Source organism: Lepisma saccharinum, chromosome 14, assembly GCF_977018435.1.
Source record: "Lepisma saccharinum chromosome 14, izLepSacc3.1, whole genome shotgun sequence".
Lineage (NCBI taxonomy): Eukaryota > Metazoa > Arthropoda > Insecta > Zygentoma > Lepismatidae > Lepisma > Lepisma saccharinum.
In genome coordinates, this window is record NC_139242.1 from 45939570 (window position 1) to 45961419 (window position 21850).

The 21850-nt window shown below is 35.8% G+C and overlaps 1 protein-coding gene across 1 annotated transcript in view; it reads right to left on the bottom strand.

Annotated features, from left to right (window-relative positions):
- Positions 1-300: 300 nt before the first annotated feature.
- fng (Fringe glycosyltransferase) overlaps positions 301-21850 on the bottom strand; it is an 81452-nt gene continuing 59902 nt past the window's right edge. The window contains exons 6-10 of the mRNA XM_083134946.1: positions 11438-11523; positions 10884-10954; positions 6832-6926; positions 5488-5570; positions 301-1186 (exon numbers count right to left, since the gene is read on the bottom strand). Of these exons, the coding sequence (XP_082991072.1) occupies positions 1132-1186; positions 5488-5570; positions 6832-6926; positions 10884-10954; positions 11438-11523 (390 nt within the window). The 3' untranslated portion in view covers positions 301-1131. The remainder of the gene's footprint in view (positions 1187-5487; positions 5571-6831; positions 6927-10883; positions 10955-11437; positions 11524-21850) is intronic.

Below are 21850 nucleotides of genomic sequence, written 5' to 3' on the forward strand. Positions count from 1 at the left end.
GGATTGAAAGAAATGGACTTTCCCGACTAAATCGGGATGTCTGATAGCCTTGCATCAATGGTTATAAATCTAAAATTGCCAAATATTGCAGACTGCAGAATTCTGGAGCCCATTCATTTTTGTAAGAACAAAATCGAAATTCTTGCAAAATTTGAAAAATCATCAACGTTATTTTCATAGGTCTTTATACGTTCAAATTAAAAATTTTCATGGTTCGAGGGGGGGGGGGGTGCATGGCCCCTCTTGGGTACAAGCTTGATATTAAGTATAAGGAATGATTCAAAATTGCAAAATCTTTAGTAAATTTATTCTGCAAAAATACTTCAACATTATGTATTTATAATATAACAATGATTGTACAGTATGTAATAATAATAATACATAAACTTCTGTAAACAAGCTGCTGCCATTAACTGCAATTGAGAAAATTCACAACTCTGGCAAAAAAGGTTTTCACTTCATATGAATATATTGACTCTGACATTATTGCACCTCATATCTCACAAAATCCTAATTACAAATATAGTTTATTGTTTTATCTGGCATAATTGTGTGAATTATGATAAAAATACTTTTCTTTGCACAAAAAAATCTTCACCTATTATTTTTTTAAAAGTTATACAATACATTCAAGATAAAAATTTCAAATGAAAACATGGTTATATAACTTACAATATTTAACAAAATCATCAGAATTTGTTAATATTTTGTAAAAGTATGAAACATCAATATACTGTTTTTCTATCATGTATATTTCTTCTTGTGCAATGTGCATATTAAAATTTCATCTTTTGTACAATTTGTTCTTTACAATATATGTACATATTTTATAAAATATATATATATTTATATCTTTAAAAATATTACTTTCACAATTTACATGACTAAAAAATAATTCACAGCTGTATCGACCATATTATGTACAAAATGTTTTAGAGAAAGTGAACACTTTACACATTTAATTTGATTCTATAAAGCATTACATTTATTCAAGAGATTCACATTTTCAGTTGTGATGTCATTATTAACAAGCACACACAACACGTTCATCATACTCTCTTCTTGCTTGTGACTTTGAGAGTGGTGTGGGAGCTTATCACAATTTTTGTGAACTATACAATATCACAACTTTCACCTTGGACAAAAACTGAAGTGTGGGAACAAAAGGCAATGTAGAGAAAGGAACCTGAAATAAAGAAAAGTAAAAATAAAATAGAAAACTTTTAAATTTACCCCACTGAATACAATTATATTATTGCTTTTGTGATTTTTTTACATGGGAAATATAAAAATATGACGCACAGTAAAAAATTCACAACTTTATATTAATACCTAGGTATAAAATTATTATGTATCATTAGAAAGATAATCAACTCTACTAAAAAGGATCTGTGATTAATTTAATAATTAAGTCAACATATAATGGGTACAGAATGTCCGTACCCCTACTTGCATGTATCATGTTGCAACTGTCTTGAAAATTGGCCAGTATTCTTTAATTTTCAACTTTACATTTGTTTATACCCATAGGACAATTGATAGTGAAGTAGCTCAACCTGTTGATTAAAGCCCTAGGATATTCATGACTTGGGTGTTTAATCATTAGAAAGTTTAATTATGCAGGCATGGGTTGAATCGCAATAATTTAAATTGTTGTCATGGTAACTTGTTGTTGATTTTGCTCGCTCACAAGTATTTTATAATGTAAAGAAATAAATACATACAATAAAATAATAATAAATAAATATGTTACATATATATTGTGGTAATATGCACTATGCAATATAATCTAGGGGTATGGGGACTTCTACAACACTCTGAATAAGCCTTTAAATTTGGCAAAAAACATTTCTTACCTTTTCTTAATGTTCATTCAAATTTATCAAAAGATCGATGAAAGGTCTAATTAGTTTAAAATAATATATATTTTAAAGGATTTCTTGTTTCTTATGCTATGTTTAGGGGAAGAACAGGACAAAATGATTCCCTGGAGCAAAATGATCACATTTCATTTCTCCTCAGTTACAGGGGTGTATCCAGAAATAACATTTGGGGAGGGTCCAACCAGGAGTCCCCATTCCCCTATTCCGTAAGGGCAATGGTGCATCCCCCCTCTATAATGGTAGGATAATAGTTATCTCGTTATCTTGGGGGAGGGGTGTTCTGTTATTCTTGGAATCGTAATTTCAGAATTGAATGTCCGTTGATACTTTTCAGAAGCAGTTTGAAACATTTGGCTAAACTCTTCATCTGAAATCTCCTGAAGTCTCTGAAGCAGTTCTGCGACGTGTCTCGGGTAAGAAAGAGCAAAGGCTAAATTGTGATGAGGGCTCTAAATACTTTGACAACTGTACAGTAAAACTTAAAACCTTTTCACAGGTAGAGAGTACAATTAAGAAAGTCCCCTTTTCAACTGCGGCTAGAAGATCATTTGCTTTGGATGGTTCACTTGGACAGCCCCATTTAACTGAAGTCAGATTTTCAGCTGGTATATCACTACCGAGTGTGGGGGGAAAAAAAAAAAACTTTCCGTGGATGTTATTTTGAGAATCCACAAACCGTGCACACAGAGAGAATTTTCTATATCTTCCACATTAAGTGTCTCATTGAAAAGTATGCTGAATCTACCATAGTATTTTAAAAAAAAAGAATGGGGGGAATCCAGATTCCCCCCCCCCCCCCCCCCCGGATACACCCTTGCTCGGTTAGTGGTGCAATCATATGGTAAAGTCAAGAACCACTTCTCAGCCTATAAGTTAAGACTGTCAGTGTGAGTTAGTTTGGCTCTGTATCTTCCCTTCCCTGGTCTCTACCCTATGGTATTACATGTAAAAATTTACTGAAAATATGCTGTACAGTCAGCTGTTAAACATAACCTTCTTTTGTCAGTTACCAGCGACATATAAAAAGATTTATAGCACACATGTTTGTAAGTTATTTGAATTAGAAATTCATATTCTCTGTATAGAGACCACATTAAAAAATATATACACTCAAACTGTTCCCCTCCTCAATCTTAAGATTTTAATATATAGGTATAATGGTAACTCACTAGCCACGTTTGTAACTGAGCAACAACATTAAATATTAAGTTATTTTATTATTTTGACTATACTGTGATATAATATATGTTATATTGGTTTCAATTGTCTGATGTCATCATTATTCATTTTTTGGTCAAGTAATCCATTTCAAGGTACAAATCAGCAAAGCTGGAAAAAATATCCTTATGTGCCCCACATGTCCATGTCAAAAATATCAGTATCTAAAAATTACCAGAAATATAAAGATAAATTTGATGGGCTGACCTACCAAATAATACCTCAAGGCAATGTAAATGAACTCGTCTTGAGTGGCAGGGAGAGACAACAATCTATCAAAAGTGACCTGTCAGTATTTTAAATTTACTACAATTGAAGATGTATCAATTACTAAATTAAAGCTACATAAATTATTTTGATTTGCCATTCCATCTGTCTATGGCAAACAAAATAATCAAACATCAGGAAACTATAACAATTTGATAACAATTAAAACAATTACGAAGTCTGGTAAGCTGAAAGAACTGAATTGCTAACTTGCTGCTATATCTGTCTTCTTGATCCAACTGTCAATTTATCTCTTCTAGTACTAAACAAGTCCCGTGACAGGTTAAGTTTGCAACAACTTTTTGCATATATAGACCCAAATGTGCATGCAGAATATAGTTCCGCTGCAATACTGACAGTTTTCTCACTGTTTGTGATATGAAGAGCTTGGTGGTTGAGACAAGACTGGCACGGGAGACTCCGAGTGCTGTTCTCGCATGGATTAATGCATAAAACTAGCTGCAAACTTAAACTGTCGCGGGGCTTACCTGTAGATTACTAAGAAACTACTCGAGATACAAAGATAAAATACAGTGAGCAGAAAAACCAATCTACGTGTAGTACTCCCTTGCTTCCACATAAATAATAACTTACTTGGTATAGTGATGGTTTGGGTGCATTGTTTTACCATATAAAAGCAGAGTGGCTGGGGCTTTCAATTAAGTTGTTGAAGGAGTTTCGAGCTATACATTTCTACGAAATCAAGTGTAATGGAAAACATATAAGGCAAAAACATAAAGTGCACTAAATAATATTTCAGTACTGCAAGCACTGCTTATATTATGTCTACGCATTGACTCTATACTATTCTACAGGGATGAGCAAAATTAGCAGATGGTTTCAAAATAGCATAAATAAAACAAATACATTTCACTAGAGCATATTATGTCAATGGAATAAATTCTACACTCCTCGGAGATTAATTCATACAACACAAACACACACACAAACTGATACTAACAAAAAATAACATCTTTCAAGTAGTCACCTTGTGATGCTACACAGTATTGGAGTCTTATCGAGTGAGCAGTTGAGAGTAGTGGGAAGAAGCAGGAGAATTTGTTTTAAGTCCACTTTATGCACAGATAAGCTAATCAGGACTAGACCTACAGTTTAAAGTGGGATCCAAACCACTATGTGCCTCCACTGGATATTGAACCTCCTGGGACCCCTTGATTATGGAGACAATACTACCACTATGCCATCTGGAAAGCCCTAGTATTGAGAAAGATGTCTTCAAACATGTGACTTTAAACTTCAGTAATACATGTGACTTTAAACTTCAGTAATAGACTCCAATACTATGTAGCATTGCAAGGTGACCACTTGAAAGCATGGACATCCAGAAAATGAATGTCCACCAAAAAAGTATATACATAATTTCATTTTGGTCACAGTAATTTATGTTAATTTATGTAAGGGTGTCCTCCATGGCCGTGCGGTCTAAGGCACTGTGCTTTGGACTCTGGCATGGGTTCGAATCCCCCTGGATTCAGTCTCTGGGCTTCGGCCTGTGTATAGGACTGGTGGCAACCCACCATCATGAGGAAATTCGGGAGTTATGAGTGAGTAGTGTAACTCGGTCTGGGAAATCTCCTACAATGGATGAGTGTTCGATGTGCTGACCCCACGTCACCCCATTATTGGTTGAAGATCTACACACCTCTAGGTAGGATTATGGGAGGGAGACTGGCAGTCAGGAGATAGGCCAAGGTCCTTCCAGGGCTGTAGAGCTACTGGTTCCGGATATTATAGGCCCGGTGTAGGAACATGATAATTTCAGACTGAAGCAGTGTTTTTTTGAGCAGGCATCACTATTATGGGGCAAAGTATGCCTACTTTGCCACCCCCTCCCTTGACTGCCCTTCCCTGGAAAAAATCCTGTAGATATCCATGCTTGAAAGAGATTATTTTTGGTTAGTATTAGTTTGTGTGTGAAGTAATCTCCAAAGAGGGCAAGGATTAATTGTTTCTGTTTCTTCAGTTAATCTCCATTATTCCATTTATATAATCTGTTCTAGTGAAATGTGTTCATCTATTTCTGCTATTTTTAAACAGTCAGCTAATTATGCTCGTTCCTGTACTTCCTACATTATTTACAAGGTGTTAGAATACCCACCGAGTAGGGTCTGCCCAGAATTCAAAACCATCTATTTGCAGAACATTTGTCTCTTTCCCATGACGAGAATAGCTGAAGGTAATCTGTAACCAAAGAAAAAATACTGTGATACAAGATTTTAATTGACAGTGTAGACATAAACATGTTACTTACAATATAACCCCTGTCAGTATTAATGTATTTGCTTTACACTTTAAACCTTTTTTTGTGGAAGTTATTCAAACATACCTGCCAAAAATGGGAAAATGATCAGTTAGCTGTTTGAGAGGCCAGAATACAGATGTGTGGATCAACATTTTTTTGTTATTTTTCAATTCAAGCTCTTTACAAATTTACCTGTTTTATTTCATAATCTGCCTTTAATTTTGAAGGTCTGCTGGAACTTGGGGCATGCCAAAATTTGTAAATTCTAAAAAATTTAGAATTCTGTGTATTTCCTTCATTGTTCCTACAGATGTTGATAATTTTTTGGTGGCACTATAACCGAATATTACAAGTATCTAGACAACTCTGATTAAATGGTGGACATTTTTTAAAAAAGTCATTAATGATAAAATGAACAAACAAGTAACATTAACAAAGAATAAAAGAAGCATTCACTACATTTGTATTTTTTGAGAAAGAGAGAGATGAAATTAAATTCTAAAAAATTTAGAATTCTGTGTATTTCCTTCATTGTTCCTACAGATGTTGATAATTTTTTGGTGGCACTATAACCAAATATTACAAGTATCTAGACAACTCTGATTAAATGGTGGACATTTTTTTAAAAAGTCATTACTGATAAAATGAACAAACAAGTAACATTAACAAAGAATAAAAGAAGCATTCACTACATTTGTATTTTTTGAGAAAGAGAGAGATGAAATTAAGTTTTTCAGTTACTTTTTGAAAGCAAAAATTCATGATAACAAAGAATAAAATATATGATGTTCTCAGAAAATCTACAAGATACATCTTAGTGGGACGTATTATGCCACATGGAAATTAGCTGAAATCTAAAAGAGGGAAGACATATTTTTATCATATGAGGCATCATTACATGTTGTTCTTGATTTTATATCCATATAATATAATCACAATGAAAGCACAAATTATTTGTAAGAAGTAACAAGAAAATCAGTAGTTGGACAACACATATTTCACTTTAAGTCCTGTGAATCAAACAAATAAAAGTTATCATATATTTTTAGAAAGATTATAATTTGTCATTAAATATGTTGAAAATTAAGGCTCAGGAAGCTGTAGAATTATTTGATCACTAAATATATCAAGCACATACAGTTTAATTTGATTTCTTTAGATGAAGCAATATATTACTGTAAAAATATGACTGAAACTTACTTGGTTCGAAAATGTATTCTGTCGAAGAAATTTCATTGGCTCCAAATGTGAATGAAACTCATCTACAACAGTAAGTTTCTTCTTCAAAAGATGTTCTGAAATGAATAAATTATGTATTATAACAAGATAATAAAAGTGAAATAATTACAAAAATGAAATAATTACAATGTGTATTCCTACGAAATCTGCAATTTTTCTGAAGAATTTTGTCAAAAATAGGGCTGAGCCAATGTATCGGTATCAGCAGGGGTGCCCATCCCCCCAAAATCATATAATTCGTGCCCTCAAACCATATCGTAATCCATACAAAGTATTTAATTACGACAGCGTGTGTACAGAAAATAACTTTTTTCTTACCTTTACCGAACCCTATACTTGATCTGCCTCTCCTCCCTAAACAGAGAGCCCTTCACTCAAGACTATCCCTAAAATCGTTGATCATAATCGAGAATATTGCTTGTCTTGTAATGCAGCCATGTAGTATAAAAGCTTCACATTCACCTCATTAAAATGCCAAAAACGCATCCTAAGAACAAACCACTGCTAGCGAAGCAAGTAAGAAAATTTTTACATTATTTCTTTGCAGGATTTAAAGAATATTAATTTAATAGGGTGTCAATACTTTTTAGTCTTTTCCAGCTTCTCCTTTGGTACGTTCAGGAATGAAAACGTGTTGATAGCATATCGCTAAATACAGTCTCCAAAATTTAATGTTCAAACTCTCTCCACTACAGAAATCCCTTGACAATAAGATTTAACACTTTATCAATAGATTTCTATCTCCCCCTTTAAATTTAATACTCAATCAATTTTAGACTTACTGTTCATATTGAAGATTGGATATTGCCTCCTTCAAAACATTAATTCTCAGTCTCCACACCAGAATTTCCGCAACAGTCTAAGACAATAGCAATACACAAGAATTGGATATCCCTCAATTTAATGCTCAATCTCCCTCTAACTAAAATACCTGCCATAATATAAGACCTAGAGTTGGATACTGTCCCCCCAAAATTTAATTCAGAATCTTCCCCGGAACCCACATGTCAATTAAAGCCTACTATGTAAAAGTTGGATATCTCCATAAAACAGATATGTCTATTTTGAACATCCAGTCACCACACACTCGTCATGAACTAGCAGACATGAAATGCATAAAATCATTAATGGCAAAATTAAAACAGAATTCCTTGTCAACCAATTTCATCTACGAGTACCCGTACGGCCAACCCGCAACGTAAAGTTCTTTCACATTCCCACTACAAGGCTCTCTCTCCTACAGCGGTCTCTTTACTATAGGCTCTCCCATTTATAAAATAACCTGCCTGTAAATGTTGATATTTTCTAGTCAGAACACAGTTTACGACAATCACTAAGAATCAAGGACGTATTTAAGGGGGGGGGGGGTCCAAGGGGTCTGGACTCGCCGCGAAAGATTTATCAAATACTAAAATTGAATAATGAAAAATGTATTCTTTTAGCCTTTGTTGTATAATTTCTTCTGAACTTATCGGAAGACACGGATTATATTGGGATAATACGGCTTCGAAGGTCAAGAAGGAGGTATAGGGGGGTCCAGGAGTGCGAACCCCCCAAAAAGACTTACGAAGTACTAAAATTAAGTAATAAAAATATTAGCATTTGTTGCATAATCGATGGTTATTCATTTCCTTTGAACTTTTTAGAAGGTAAGGATTATATTGGGATCTTACGGCTTTCAATGACATTACAAAGAAGATTTATGTACACTACTACTCAATATGCATAAAATATTAATCAGAAACTTACTTTTCTCCAACTGCATGTAACATCATTTTTGTTATTCGATAAATATTTAATTATTCATCTATTTGACATTAATTTCATTGCCAGGGCACTTGTTTTTCTGCAAATTATTCCGATCTTAACTACAGGTAAGCTACGTAATGAATATGCACTGTTATATCTCTATTCTTCCTAGTCATTTTACCTATTCATGTAATAATAATATAATATTAATTTATGTATTGTATTTGGTATTAATTTTATTTAATATAATTATTTTAATTAAAACATTATTATTATTATTATTCCTGGGACACTTGGTTCGGACTCCCCCGAAACATATTTCTAGATACGTGCCTGTTAAGAATGTACATGTAACAATTTTCTTTTTCTTTTTTTCGTCTGCCATCTTGTATTGTCTTGTTTTGTTGTTGTTATTTTTATTTTTTCTTGTTGCTACAGTTTCAGTATAAAATGGTTTTTTAGTACTGTATCTGAAACTTTAAGTAAATAAATAAATAAAAATCTCTCCCACTCCCACCTTCGATAATACCCTTAAACACTTTCTTTTCTTTATCTAATGGGTTAAATATGGTGCATTTAAGGTGTACATATATTTTCGAAAAATATATAAACGTTGAATTTTATATTATTTGAAGGGAAAAAAATCCACCCCAAAAATCTCGACGGCGCAACCTGCACCATAATCCCCCCTCCTCCTGTGGGCACCTTTGGGTATCAGGAAGAATCAGTTGGAATTTATTTACAGATACTGGCCGATACTTTTTCAGCATTCCGTGATTGTGCGGGGTCTGCAAAAATGCTGGACAACTCTTTTGTGGAGTTTAATTATTCTGGAAATTATGGAAAATGAAGAAGTTCTCATTAAAATTTTACAGCAAAACTCTTCATATATCAATGCATATAATTGGAATGGAATAGATACACACTAATATTAATTGGGCCTCCTCGATGGTGCAGTGGTAGCGTCGTTGCCTTGTAATCAAGAGGTCCCGGGTTCGATACCCGGCAGAGGCACATAGTGGTTCGGATTCCACTTTAAACTGTAGGTCCAGTCCCGATTAGCCTTACTGTGCATAAAGTGGACTTAAAACGCAAATCAACCAACCAACTAATATTAATTCAAACACCTTCTTGGTCAAGTGTAGTAACTAAATGTAGTTGGTTGATTGGTTTGGTGTTTTAAGTCCACTTTATGCACAGTAAGGCTAATCGGGACTGGACCTACAGTTTAAAGTGGGATCCGAACCACTATGTGCCTCCACCGAGTATCAAACTCGGGACCCCTTGATTACAAGGCAACGACACTACCACTGTGCCATTGGGGAGGCCCAAGTGTAGTAACTAAATGTAGTGTACTTATGCTAAGAGATTTAAACCTAACAAGCCTAACATAACCAAGAAAGCATTCTGAGCTTGTGTCAGATGATATACGGTGTTTGACTGAGAAAGTGTTTGATTTATGCCCCATGAGTCAAACCTGTATCAGCATTGGTATGGATATTGGTTCAGCCCTGTGATTAATATTTTAACTGTGAGGTGTAGCTGTGTATTTGCAGTCGTAAAACTTGCTTACATAGCATTCTGCAATGTACCTTTACACACGAAAAGAAACAATAAGAAATTACAAAATAATAGAACTTCTTATTCTTCTTAAGGATCAACAGTACAGTTTCTTTCACAAATAGTGAATGGCCAAGAGGGAATTCTATGTGGGCTGGCAACGGATAGAATTTTGCACATGGCACATAAAGGAAAAAAAAAGAAAGGTTGAAAATAATATATTCTATTTGGTTAAAATACAAATTAAAGAAGAGTCATTTTAATTCTCGATAAAAAATACATGACAAGGAAGACTAAATTCGTTTATTAACATTACTTTAACACTTGTATAATCAGCAAGAGCTGTATGCAACTGCCATATGAGGATATATGTCAATAAAATAGGTGCTTTTTCAATATTGGAGTGTGTTTGAACTTAATTGAAGTTGATTGGTTAATTGAGTTGGTGTTTAAAGTCCACTTTCTGCACAGTAAGGCCAATTAGGACTGGACCTACAGTATAAAGTAGGATGTGAACCACTACGTGCCTCCACCGGTTATCGAACTCTGAATCCCTTCATTACAAGGCAACGATGCTACACTGCACCATTGGGGAGGCCCCTCTTAACTGAAGCAAATGTATTGCATAGCACATCATGTAAAACTGTACCCCGTATCTTTAACATACATTACATAGCTTAATTTGAATGAATTAGTTTAGTCACCTATAATATATCCCATGGTGACATCATCGGGAAGTCGTATCTTCTCCCCAATGCTGATAAACTTTCCTCCACTGCAATAAAGACAACAGATTATTAGACCTTACTATAATACGTGATTATTGGATTCAATCTTTTCTATATTAGAGAAAAAAATAAGAAACTTTGGACAAGCAACAATTTGTTGAAGTTTATGCTATTATTTTTCTTTAAGTCAATGTATTCTTGGACACAATGAAACATATCTGCATGAAAAAAAATACTTGCATTAAAAAAAACACATACACAATAATTTCACGATTGTCAATCTCATCTGTTATTATGTTTCGAAATTAACTTACAGAAATTTAGAATATACTGATATTCAAGAAGTAAGCTATGGGAAACAAATATTGATTATGCCCTCAAAAAGTTAATACAAAATTAACATTATAAATTCTAACTGCAGGAAAATCAATCTCAAAAGTAAATTCTGAACTTTTATTTTATTATGTTTGTATAGAACATATAATTTATTATTCTTAAATTTTAAAATTGTAATCAATATGTTATTTTACCTTGCTAAAGGCACCATTTTAAGAGCCAACGACCGACTGAGGCAAAAACCGGCGCCACCAGTTGCAAACCAAAATGAAACTTTTTGCTGCAAGAAAGAGATGAAAAATTAATGATACAGATATAAATAATTACATAAGCTTTCAAAATATATATAACATGTATATGCATTCTTATGGTTAACCGTTTTTCACATTACTTTGTACATGGGTTGGATAAAATAGATTTTAATAGTGAAAGTTCAATATTATCCTGATAATGATTAAAGATAGATAAAAGCTGCAATATTTTCATTTCTTAGTTACAATAAACATTTCAAAACAACAGTTAATAAAATCTTAAATTCACCTTTGTGATCATGGAAAATGATTTACCTAACATCTCCCGGTAAATCATATTCATCCAAGATTACAATTTACAACCATCTCATGAAGCATCCTACACTCTTTACTGGTACACAATATACACATAGTCGAAAAATCACTTGTTCCTTGTTATAAAAAATTGGATTTGAAATATTCTCAGTGTTTGAAAGTAACTAGTTACTTGCAATGCAATTACAAATAAGTTACTCTTTCTTGAAGAATTGTAAATGTAACTACCTACTTTCAAAAGCAAGTATCTACAACTGTAATAGAGTAACTTCTTTGCAAAGTTATGTTATCGAGTTACTTTACGACACTTAAATGTTAACTTGAAAACTTGTATCGTGGGGGAAGATCTAAATTTGACAACTTTGTTTCCAACTATGTGTCTTCTCTGTATGCTAAGGCGAAAGGATTTCCGTGGAACACCTTCACCTTCCCTCTCAACACTGCAGACATATGAGAAAAGTAAATAAATAGGATTTTCTCTCAAAGAACTTATTTTTAAATTCAAAGCAATGTTTCCATTATTACTTTTGCCATTAAACGCATACACTAACACTCATATAGTTATGCCACTCTTGCCTCCCACCTCGTCAATAAAATATTATTTGACGTCAGCGAAAATAAGTAATATGTTAACGATTTCGTTTACGATGTTACTATCGAGGAATGCAGTCCTGCAGAAAAGAACGTAAATGCCACAGAGCTTTAAGAAAAAGAAGAAATATTAACACGCAGAGAAAACTAGATCTCAGTTGCTTCTGGCAACTCCAATTTCTCAGTTCGATGATTGGGATTCTTCTCGGTCGAAAGTTCTTTCAAAACAGCCGACGGCGAAGAAGGGCGGCTCCGGCATTTTACTCAGACGATGCTGTCCAAGTGTTTTTACTGCCCGAATGGCATTCAAATTAATGGCTGCACACGTGCTATTTAGCATCTCGTGTTTTTCCCCTCTTCCAGATTGGTTGTAGTGTAGGAAGAGTTACATTAAACTTGCCTTGAACGTTCTATCTGACAGACTTAGTGTTATTTGAACTCGCTGCAAGAACACTTTTTGTGCAAGGGCATACGCTAGCGGCAAATTCCGGGTTGGTCGGCAGAGGATGATCTCAGCCCAAACTACAAAAAATAAGTAAATTATCTCATACTATATAATTAGTTCTTGCCGAGGGGGGAAAGGATTCTTTTCCATAGCGTGGTGTCATTGGATCGAGAAAGGACATTTATGTCACAGTGTAGACATCTTTACGACGACTTTAAATTATTTGTCCAAACTCGTAGGACTAACTGGACTGTATATTTTTATAACTTCTGTTATAAAAAAAAAAAACAGTTTTATCTTTCCAAATCTCCCAACTGTTCGTCTTAAAAAATTAAATTAATTGTAGTTGCAGCAGAACGATTCAATCTATCCATCGGCTTAAATGTCTTCATCATACTGCTAGGTACTTCGGCTTAGTAAGCTGATGTGATGTGATCCTTCATTTTACAGAAAAGATGGGCCGATCTTTCTTACTAATAAACTTATTCCCTTGAGCAAATACAGGGTGGCCATAAAGTATTTTCAACATTTCAAAAGTTTATTACAAAGAAACTATTACAGTTACAGCTGCATAGTTTGTGGCAAAAGAAAAATAAACAAAAGCAACATGGTGGGATCTGAACACATCGACTAACAAAACGCAAAATATACTATGGACGGTTGATACGTGGAACAGATATTTTTGTTCTACGGTAGAGGAAAAAAAAGTGCTCCAATTACAGCACATCCTCTATCCTTGCTGTATCTATCGGTAAATTCATTCACTTTGTTTTAGATAACATGAAATTGAAGATTTGAAATAAAAGCAACAACTAAGTAGTTAACAGTTTCTGCAACAGCATTAGTATAATTTCATCCCCTAAAAACGTATAGCATGTAGGAGAAAAAATACTGAAAACTGTGATAGACAAGTTGCCTGGTAATTTTTATGTATCCCACTGTATATGGCGATGACATTATGTAGATCAAAGAGCGCATGGCCGTAGGCAGGAAAAATTTTCGGTGGGGGTTCATTCATGATTGTTCCCATGGGCGTCGCCAGAAATTTGAATAATAGAAATAATAACAATAATTATACAATAATTAAAATTTCATAATAATAAAACAATTTTATTCCATAATAATAAATATTATTATATCCTTGAGGGGGCTTACTCAATCCAGCAGATGAGTGAATATCCAGCACAAGTTTTTTTTTTCTTTACGTTTCATACAGTGTGTACTGAAATGCACAATTATTATACTTTGTAATTAAATTTTAGATACCTTCAAGAAAAAGCTTTAAAAGTTAGATGGAAATAAAGTTTTTGTTGTTTGACCTTAAAACTTAATTTTTGGAATTTTGAAAAGTACGGATCCAGTTAGTTATATATTTTTTTAAACTTAGCCTGGTGCATGGATTGTAACCTCAATCGCGAACGTAACGCACTTCGAAACTGGAGATCCTAGGTTTGAACTCCTATCAAGAAGGATTTTCGACTTTATCGGACAGGGAATTTAAAAGTTGGAAAGGGAAATTTGGGACAATCATAAGGGAATTTTCAGTCCATTGTGACGCAGGAACAACACTGGAATGAGGACAGAAGTGAAGCCGGAGGGCTGCGATTCCGAGAATAAATTCTGTTTCACTCAAGTTTCATTCTAAATGTATGAAAATTCTAGCTCGATCGTATAAACATTGTCTCCTTGTATTTTTGTGAAGCTTTGGAAAAAAAAAAAATTGAAAGCGAGTTACAGATTTTGGTTTCTGAACTTCCATTAATCCAACATGTCAGAACTTGGGGGGGAGGGTTTGAACCCTAGAAACCCCCTCTAAATACGGCCATGAAAGAGCGTATAGAACGCTCTTTGATGTAGACAGACAACACTCCCACCTACCAATCCCATTTGACATTCGGCTTGTCCAGTCTGTGCCAACGCGAAGAGGATACGTGGACCAATTTTACTATCTGCCAAATGGCTTCAAGTGGGATGTTCCGCGAAAAATCATATTTATCCTTTTGTTACGAGTTGTGAGCCATCACACTCAATTTTTTTTTCCTCAGAAGCGAGTAATAAGCAACTAAATGCGCACAAGTGAAATACTGCGCACGCTTTTACCTACTTCGAATTTGGGGTTCATTCGCGATTGAGCTAGGCATGTCTTACATTATTGTATAGATTTTGCCTCCAAAATTCCGTTACATGAACCTAGATTTAATGACTCATTTAACCTTACGTAGTGTTATTTAACTCTTTGCAAATCCTAAGCAAATTTATACGATGGAAATATTTAATACAGGAAACAGTTATTAAACTTTGCATATTTTACTGCCAATAGTACAAAGTGTTTAATCTGAAAGCACACAATATCGTTACTTGGTAAGGTTTGCTTTGTTAAACTGTTTTGCTCCACCTAATTTTAATAATCCAATATTTAATCTTCCAGTAGGGGGAACAGCGAACCACTTCAAATTATTCGCTTGAGCAGTAAAGAACGTCAAACAGTTTTAACTAATGGATGCTCTTACATCGTCTACAATATGACGTAAAATATCTTGTTCCCAGCGGCGTGGAACAAGCTGTGTTTCAGCTTGAGCTAGCACCCAGCGAACTTTATAGTTTACACCTTTAACTGCCAAGGAAGAGATGTTTACATAGATGTCTTGCAGTAAAATGAAAACCACGAAATTGCTTGTTGTAAATATGAATGTATTTGCATTGGTATTTTTCAAATGGGCGACATTGTGGGTCAATGACTTTTTGAGTGGGCTGAAAAACAGAATCAATGTTCTTTATCTCTCTATCTGCATGAAGATAGAAAATAGGATTAGGCCTATGGTGCCATGGAACTATCACAAACAGCGAAAGCACACCACATCAAGGTTCACCTGAATGCTCAGAAGGAATTCTAAAACAGTTGTAATTTTCCAGAATTTGGAACATCATTGCAGTTTTACGAAAATAGTTTTGTTGTACCGAGACCATCGTTTAAAAATCGGGACCAGAATGAAAGAGAGTTCTGTAAAATACAGACCAGTCCGAGAGTCTTGTTTCGTTCGAGACTCCAGCTTGCCTTCAGTGTACATAAACATCTTCGACTGAACAAAACTACTTTGCCACGTTACTTACTGAAACATACCAACGGCTGTCTGATTATTATTTATGCTTAGGTTACGAATGTTGTTTCTGTGTGGAAAAACTTACGTTGTTAATTTGTTTTAAAGTTGTGTATCTATTATTTTCAGATTAGAGACTTTCCATTCGCGATAAAGACGAGAAAGAGCCTGGAGCTCGTTGTAAACATCAACAAGAATCTATCCGACATCCGTGACTACGACGACAGGTCCTGGGTTCGAATCCCGGCCTGTTCATGGGTGTTCTTTATGAGTGTCCCTTCATCGGTATCATCATATCACTCATCTCATGGTCTCGATTAGCCAAAATTTGAAAAAAATGCGACGTAAAATGCTCTAATTCGACGCGACCGGAACACGGATTTTCAACTCTAAGGGAAACCGAGATAACCTTCCTCGTTCACATGACGAAATGAGACTCTGCCATCGATATCATCAACCTAAAAAGAAGTACATGACTACAGTAACGGGGTACTGCTGCTGTACTGCTTTTGATAAGGATCCTTTAGTGCACTCCAAGCTGATACATAAACCTTAATGAACGGGCGGAAGTTAGAACAGCGAGCTTATTATTGCTGCGCGATGAACCATAACGGCTGATTTATTTCTTATAACTACTTCTTCTGTTTCCTTTCCGTCAAGTTTGCTCTGCAATTTGTTTGTCTCTGCCTTCTGGGGATCTGTACTCTCCTTCAATGCCTTCGTTTATTTGGTTTTGAGCAGCCATTCCATCAACAATAACCTCAGCAACCTCTTTGATTTAATAGGTTTGTTGCAGTAAAGAGGAGGAGGGCTTCAAAAGGTTTACCATACATCCTCTTTTCCCCGGAATATGCCCTCTTTTTAGACAATAAATAATTTGGTTTTACAGGTACTTTTAAATACATTTCCAGACAACTCCATAACGATTTAAAATATAAATAAATAAGTGTCGCGTCTTCATCTTTGCATGGGGTGTAAGGGGTGATCTTCCATGTAGTACACCCAAATGTCAACCTCACTTCCACGTTAGTACACCCTGGACTGAAGACTAACGAGGCTCTGGCGACTGGCCCCATGGCCAGTATAATTTTGTTTGTATTGTCCTGTTCTTTTGTCCTTATGTTTGCTGAGTGCCCCTCTACAGCCTCAGTTTTTAAGGAAAGTCAGAACATTTTAATATTTTATGATTTTAGTTCTGCAACGATAGAGTTGTTACTTGTAACGATAAGGGGCTGGACCCCGTATAATGTGACGGGTGCAAAATAGCCTTAGTGCTGACGCACCCACAATTTTAAACTCAAATTCAAATTCATCTTTGCATGTCAATCCACGAATAAGCACCACAGTTGAAAGTAAATGACAAACAATAAACTAAGAACATTCTTACATGAAATAAACCCATAAAATAAACTAGTTGGAGGGAAAATGAAAATGTGTTTTCAGTTACCAATGGGAAGAATAATTTCGCTGACTTTCCGGGATTTTGAACGTTTTTACAAAATTCAAAGACCTGTTCACACAGCGTCTATCTTTATTTCTTGGATGTTACAATGTCTCGGTTACATTACACGTACACATGGCGGATCCCGAAATGACACTTGGGAGGGAAGTGTCATTTCATCGAAGTCGCACTGATTCAATTTAAATAAAATATTATCAGAATGATTTTATATTGCGCATGTGTAAGGATTCTAAACATGTATATATCATGTCTGTAATGTTTTCTAACATAATAAAACTGCCCGCTGTAAATTTGTACTTTTGACTTAAGTCCTTTCTCCCGAACAGCTAGAATTTTGATTTGAAAACTGAAATGTAGATTATTACCAGAAGACCTCAGTACAGAATTAGGAACTCGGTATTGCAAGATTTGCAAAATACTCATAAAACCATCCATTGTGTTTTACACCAATGAAATAAAGAATAACTTACGTACACAATACTGAGATTCAAATAAAATATAGATTTAATGTAATGTATGCAAAAACCTAGTCTAAGCATTTGGGAGGGGCGATCGCCCTCCATCATCCTCCCCGTGGATCCGCGCAATATACCTACCAATATACGTAAATCTATATCTCATGCGTGATGATATAGGGTGGTGGAAAGAACGATGTTTCGTCGTTTCCTTGCATGAAATACCTCTCACTGCTGCTTCTCTTACTTCTCATAAAGTCTGAGTACTATTTCCTAGGCATATTACAATCACAACAAAGGGTTACCACCCAAATCCTGGGTCAACCACCGACAGTAATTTAGCACGCTGTGGGCAACTTCTGTGCACAGATGATTACTGTTATCAGACAGAATCTGAGAAGAGTTGAAAAAAATATTACAAAGGCGTGTCGTGAGGACATCAGAGCGCGTGGTCACGTCCATTGCAGGCATAAAAAGTCACATCCAATAATTAACAGAAGCGTAAGACTTTTTCTGCGCGGAGTGAATAGCCCCCTGAGGCAACTACGTGAGAGATGGCTGTAAATCCCCAACACACTGAGACCCCTCTTTAGACGGGAGAATTTCCTTTAACATTTATGCTAGCATAAATGATATAAAAAAGCTTATAGCGTTTTCAATAGCAGACAGTATAATATTTTACACGCAAGCATTTCATGAAAGCAATATTTCATTTCAACAAAGAAGGAAGAAATATTTCGGCTGGGTTTACGTGTACGTCATGTAACCCCTACCACACCTATCCTCAAATTTCCTCAACATCGCCTAAAATTTTCACATGCTCAATTTATTGTGTTACACCCCCAAACAGAAAATTCTGAATAAACCACTGCCACAAACAATACCTACAAATCGTAAAAAATGTGTATTTCTCAGTCTGCCACTCTTCTTCATTATTCATTCTCATCGTCGTGATGAACTTTGAAAGATGGGCAACGACGCAAAATACCAAAAATATAAAAATACACAAGTTGCAAAACACTCAATATTATTTTGTAGTTGCGTCGTTTATTAATACAATTAATATTATTAATAATAGCTAACATTCCATTTTATTGTGAGGGAGACATGTGTGAAATGTGTCGAAGTGTTGAAGAATAAAAAAGTTTAGTCGTTGAAATAAACAAAATCGCGATTTTGAGTTACACCTGCAGTTTAAAGGATTCCCATATGCCTTTCATATATTTATTCTTCTAGTAAATATATATCTTATTTACAAAGGCACCTATATCCACAATTCCTTCGTCTATTAAACATTGGATTGATTCCCGTATCTTCCCTGCTATATTTCCCTTCTTTTTGGGCTTTGGCAAAGATACAACAATAATTCAAATCAATATTTTGCTGCACGATAGCCTAATACAAGCAGAAAAAAGGGGTTAATCGAAGAGCGCTCGCTGCCTGTTCCGCGCTCAACCTCGATCCGGGTCAGCAATATGTGCGCCGCAACGGAAATGCTTGGGCGCCACACCGGGGAAAACAACTAAAAAGATCTAGTGGGAAAACTCCTTCCCACTAAGACGGTAGAGATAGAAAAGTGTAATCGCTTTTTAACTTCATTCATCTTCACATACAATCACATATGCTGCACGTGTCGATCATTTCTTTATCTCGCCTTTATTCATCTCCATTGTTTATCTCAGTTCATAAATTTATGCAAGCACAATTAATTTCAGTTCTCCCAAACACTTTCATTCAATTCGTGTTACTATAATCTGCGATCGTAATATTTCTTCCGCGTGCTGCCATCTATGATTCCTTATTTCAATCATTGGGACATATGGTTTACTTGAGCGGGTACGTAACAACACGCACACTTTGATTTACAGTGATACATACACAGTTACGCTCGCTGGTTAAGCAAAAGGCGCATCTCCAATCAACGACGATGATTTCTGTGCTTTCAACTCAACATCCTTCCCCAGGGCTGGTGTCACTTACAGTACGAATGCCATGTTGTTCATAAATCACTATTCTACAAGTAGATGTGAAGAGTATCATATATCAACACATCACTGCTTTTACGCAGGTCATATTAAATGACCCACTGGACTGGGACGTATCTTTGACACCCTCGTATGCCGTGTGAAGGTCATCAATGCATTTAACACTCTCCTACTCACTCTCTAGCAAGAAAAGAGAAACGTTAGACATACGGAGATACATAGGTACAATGGCAGAAGCGCAGACTGCTCCGGCCATATCAATTATCTATGTTGAACATTCTTCTTTCCCCTCTTTCTTGCTTCTTTTGTTCCGTCAAGAGTTTAGCGCTAAGGCAGGTCACGTTTACTTGTGGGTCCTCTATTCAGAGCATGAGCACACACAAACCACGACGTATAAAAGGAGCTGGAAGTTGCACAAAAGCGGCAGCTAACAACAATGTGCTTATCTTCGTAACATGGATGGGAATACGTGCACATTCCATCCGAGGGAATATTACCAAAGTTAATAATCGTTCTTTTGTTGAGCCTTCCTTCGTGAACCACAGAACACCCCCCCCCCCCCAAAGCAAACATATAATTCTTTTCAGAGCATTTTGCCGGGTCATGTTTGTACTGCAACAGCCAAGCAGGGGTGAATGAAGCTGTGCTAATGAACGTCATCTTCGGGGCTACTTTTATTGTGGAACTGTGTTGAGTTTTTCCCAACAGTTCTAATTTGCACGAGTTGCACTCGTCAGGAATTTCAATTGTAAACGCAAGGCCTGTTCATAATAACGGACTTGGATTCTTCTACTGCCACATGTGGAGCTTTCCTATGTAAGTGCAGTATAGTGAGCACCATGCAATGCGAGTCAACATTACGTTGTCGCCTTGTTCCGTTCCCGGTGGATGCACTCAGCACAATGGTTCCGCTTAAAACTGTATGTTCAGTCTCGATTAGACTATTTAAGCTTACAGTGGATAACACAAACTTTGCGTTAGCATTAAGCAGCCGTAAATAAAACTCCAAATTTAAATTTCATGAGATAGAGACTTAGTGCTCGAGACTTAGGTACGCTATTGGCTTTGCTCTGTGACTTCTTCGGACATGGCTAAGGAGATACCTACATACTTTTTTGTAGAAAATTATATTTTTTGTTCATAGTAGTTGAGAAGTCAATGGCGTGTCCAGGATTTTCGAAAGGGGAGGTTACGTATACTATTTTTTAGTAGTCAGTCCTCATTTTGCCAGTTTTTCCTGCTTTTGACGTTTTTTTTTATACTGAGCCGAAGGAGGAGTTTATGACCCCCACCAACCCGCCCTTGGGCACGGCTCTGGTCACATGGTACTATTTCCTCCCCTCTTGTATCGATCCAACAAAATTTTGTAACAACACTATTGTAAAGCCTCTACTCTTTGTTACATGTGACTGCCACACAGCAGATACCTTTATTCCTTTACAACAAAGTACAAAGTTTTGTTTTATTGAAAAGTTTCTTATTTTTCGTATAGCGCTCAACAGAAGTATTTGTGTGATGCGACTGTGTGCTGTTGCTGTTGTAGTGTTTCCTGTACGATTCCCCAGTTGGGAGTTTATGCAGTCAAATATTGCGAGACTAGACGAGACCGAGAACGAGAGTCTGCCAAGTCTCGTCTCGACAACGTTCCTCATTCCATACCTTGACACACAAGAAAAAAAGCTTGTCCAGGGTGGAATGAAGAAAAACCAAACTATCTGGAAACAATCGTAATGAGTCATATGTTGCAGGAAATGTACTTAAGTCATCATGATGGCCACCCTTGCGAAGATAACATCACCAAAATAATGACGTGTTTAGCCAGTTGGGAGCTAGAAAGGGAAGAAGCTGGTCGGAAGAGGCCTTTGTTGGTGGAAGAAGTTCAACAGCTCGTATGCAATGAGCTCGTCGTAATGAGTCTCATCCGGTTGTGAAGCCTCTACTCTTTGTTACATGTGACTGCCACACAGACGTCGTGCGCTTTTATGTGGGAGAATTTTAACGGTTC